General features: G+C 35.1%; 1 protein-coding gene across 2 annotated transcripts in view; it reads left to right on the plus strand.

Moving 5' to 3' along the window:
- The first annotated feature begins 31 nt into the window (after positions 1-31).
- LOC109243810 (4-alpha-glucanotransferase, chloroplastic/amyloplastic) overlaps positions 32-3,878 on the plus strand; it is an 8,931-nt gene continuing 5,084 nt past the window's right edge. For both annotated transcript variants that reach the window (XM_019410806.1, XM_019410807.1), the window contains exons 1-5: positions 32-588; positions 1,959-2,021; positions 2,391-2,479; positions 2,598-2,658; positions 2,945-3,023. In XM_019410806.1, coding sequence (XP_019266351.1) covers positions 226-588; positions 1,959-2,021; positions 2,391-2,479; positions 2,598-2,658; positions 2,945-3,023 — 655 coding nt within the window. In that variant the 5' untranslated portion in view covers positions 32-225. The remainder of the gene's footprint in view (positions 589-1,958; positions 2,022-2,390; positions 2,480-2,597; positions 2,659-2,944; positions 3,024-3,878) is intronic.

The following is a 3,878-nucleotide window of genomic DNA, read 5'->3' on the forward strand; positions in this document are numbered from 1 at the left end:
TACTATCTTAAAGGAAGGGAGTAATAATTGGAATCACGTGCCGCTTCCAAATCTTACTCCACTCTGCTCTTTTTTCATTTGAAACAAAAAGGCAATCCCAATTTCAGAATCAACCCCACTTTCTCCAATCAAAAAATTCTCATCTAAATCTCATATGGTCTCAGTAAAAAGCTCACATGTGTGACCAAAAACTAATAATCTTCTCACATCTGGGGTTAATTATCAATGGCAATTCACACTTGTTTCTCACTAATACCTTCTTGTTTCTCTTCACCCAAATTGGAATTCCCAAAGAACAGCATTTTTCAGTCTCCTAGAGAAATCTGGTCAAAACTCAGTTTCAATTCTGATATGAAAAGATCGTTTGTTGGGGTACGGTTTCAAAATGGAAACGTGCCTTGTGTGGGTGAGGACTTGCCGATTGAGTATGCTGATTGGTTGCCAAAACGGGACCCAAGTGATCGTAGAAGAGCTGGAATTTTGCTACATCCGACGTCGTTTCCTGGACCTTATGGTATAGGGGACCTTGGCCCTCAGGCTTTTCAGTTTCTTGATTGGCTTCATCTTGCTGGTTGTTCCATGTGGCAGGTTCAACTTGCTCTTTGTTTAAGCTTTCTGGAATTGGGAAATTTGCTGCATTACTGTTGTGCTATAAGCAAAGCGAAAAAACTTACCACTCCATCCGTCTCAATTTATGTTTGAGAAGTTTAGAAAAGAAAAGAATACATTTGAAATTGGTGGTCTTAAACATGCCATAATATTTGTATAACTATAAAAAGCTTGTGGTAAAATAAGAAGTTTAAAGTTAAATTGTGTTTGTTATAAAAAAAATAAAAAAATGTCATTCTTTTCGTGACGACTAAAAGGTAGAGTGTGTCACATGAAATGGAATAAAGGGAGTACTGTATTTTGTTGTGACATTTTGGTTACAAGCTTGTAATTATATTATGTTACTATGCCAGCATGAATTCTTCATATCCGTAGCTTTTTTTTAAACCTCTTTTTCATAGTAGCATGGAACATACAGGTTATGTATTAGTGGGAAGATTACAAATATGATGAAACAATACTGAAGCTAACAGAATTAAATGCTAACCCACCTAGGAGTTGTAAGAGACAAATTTTTGCTACTTATTCGTCAGAAGCAAAAGAAAAGAAAAAGAGTTTATAAGTATAGTTACGCGCTTTAAAGAAATTAGCATCTAGATCGCCTGGATCTTGGCATCTCAGAAATCAAAAAGACTAGGACATCCCCTTCTTTTCTTTTGGTTTATGCTGCATCGTCCCATAGAATGGGGGAGATAGGAATTAATCAGTAATGGGAAGGCATTCATTTCAATATCTGTAAATGGTGACAATTGCTCAGTCTATTTGATCGAATTGATAGATACAAAACCCTCCCCATTCTTTGGATTTTATCAATTCGATGGAAACAAAAAGAATAAGAATTAAAATCTTACCTTATATTAATCTTTCTTTATCCATCTCATTAAAATATTAGTTTCATCAGCTCATGTATGTAGGTGTTGGAACCTACAATAGTTGATGCCTGGACTGTGATTTGTTAGTATTCGGAAAGGGGAAAAACAGCTCACTCACTTACTAATAAAGGGCTGAGAAGTACCTTTTCCGGTTATTTAGCTTTTTCCTTTGGTCCAAAGTTTGTACACTCTTGCATGCTTCTGATTGTCTTTGTAATGAATGTTTGGAGAAGCTTGTTGTCTCAAGTTATATGGTCTGGAACCTCATAATGGCATTGGTTGTTGTATATGTATATCTTGATTAATGTAGTTGGTATGCTTTTCAATATTTACTTGAGAATATAATAGCCTACTCTTATAATTGAAGGTCAAGATCCAATCTCACCCTTTATCCAAATAATGAACCCAAGCTGGTTCTAACTTTCTCATAAGTAACTGGAAACTAAAAGATTCAGGAATATCTGTATTTGTTTGCAGGTTCTTCCACTTGTACCGCCTGGAAAGAGAGGCAATGAAGATGGATCGCCCTATTCAGGCCAGGTGAAATGGATTTCTCTTTTTGCGTTTTGAGTGAGTTGGGCATCCTTTCTACATGGCATAGAAATTCAATAGAAAGCAGGATAAGCTTAAATTTCTTTGAAGAGAATTACTGAGTATTTAGGATAAAATGCTGCGAAATGAACTGCTTGAATATGCACATTCAATGAGGTAAAACTGTGAGTTTTGGTGTAGTTTGATTCGAGTTATATCCAGTTTATTCTCTTCGCAACTAAATTTATTTGATTGAGTATTCATACGGACAATGACATGGATCATTGCCTTTCTGCTGATGCTGTAGAGATCTTGAAACAATCATATCGTTCATCTTTTGCAAAATTGAAATGACAGTTTATCAGTGGTTTCTTTCAGGATGCAAATTGTGGTAACACCCTTTTGATTTCTCTTGAAGAGCTTGTTGATGATGGTTTACTGAAGAAAGAGGAGCTTCCGGAGCCACTGTGAGCCTCTTTATAGCCTTCTACTTACAATTTTTTAGTATTTCTGGATGTAGAAAATTTATCAGGAGCATTACTTCACATCAGCATTCTTATTGTTTGGTTTTTTATTGCTCTGAAGACCTGTGGATCGTATCAATTACTCGACTGTTGCTGAGATAAAAGATCCTTTGATAGCCAAGGTAAACAATGAGCAGATACTTGTTGCTAGTTCCTCTTTTATTATATAACTTCAACTATAAGAAACTATGGGTTGGAAAATACTTTCAAAAGAAGGGTTTTGGGTGTGAGGAAAAGAGAAACAAGGATGGAAAAGATACAAATATTTCGTTTCTCTCCGATTTCCTTGCATGTCTGCTCATAATGTCAAATTTTTATTCTTCTGTAATCAAGCTTTCCCTGTTTTCTTTAAAAAAATGATAGAGGAAATGATCTTAAAAGGGTAATTTTCTTCATTAATCATTTTAGGCAGCAAAGAGGCTTCTCTCCAGTGAAGGGAAACTGAAAGAACAGCTCGAAAACTTTCGCAGGGATCCAAATATATCGAGTAAGATAAACATATTCATTTCTTGATTAGTTGAACTAAAGCATGGTCTTTCAAGCTGTAGTATGATTTTTCCTCTGTTTGGTTGCTATATTGGTAGATTACATGTCAAATCCCATGGGTGTATGTAGAAATTGAAATAGGGTTTCTTGAGAGGATAGGCATACTGATTAGTATGTACTCTTTGTCCCAAGGGAACTGTCCTGCTTTCCTTGTTGGGTCATTGAAAAAAGTGTTTTTACTTTCTTAACAGAGACTTCTTATCTACAAGTTTAATATGAACCATTTTTGTACCAAAAAATTGGCTAACAACAGTTAAGTGGTTAACTTTAGTCTTTGCTTTCAGAATCAGTAGCATAACTTTTAAAGATGATTAATTTTGCACATTTCAGGAATAGTCTTTTGTCTTTGATTGCTTTTTGGTGCACCCATGAGGTCCCTACTTCTATAGATGATTGGGTGTCTTTTGTAGAGAATCATGTTTTGATGTAGATTCTCTACCTTTTGGTATACCTCTTGTATACAGGAGTTCTCCCATTATTAATAATATCATTCATCTTATTATAAAAAAACGCTTAAAGATGACTTACACTAATATGTACAGTTTCTGTCGTTTATTTCCTCCTCTACTTGCCTTTTTTCATTGAACAAATCGTCTTTAATATCTCAATGCTTACAATAAGTTATTTATCTGCTGTGTCTCTTCTCTCCTAATCCTTTTTTGATGAAGTAAGAGATATTATAAAAAGCATCAAGAAGATGCAAAACCACTGTCTTCTCTCCTAATCCTTTTTGTTTGCTAGCTGAAGTTTCAGAGCTTATGAGTTTTTCTTTCTTGAAACCAGCAGCAAATTATGC

Source organism: Nicotiana attenuata, unplaced genomic scaffold, assembly GCF_001879085.1.
Source record: "Nicotiana attenuata strain UT unplaced genomic scaffold, NIATTr2, whole genome shotgun sequence".
Classification (NCBI taxonomy): Eukaryota; Viridiplantae; Streptophyta; class Magnoliopsida; order Solanales; family Solanaceae; genus Nicotiana; species Nicotiana attenuata.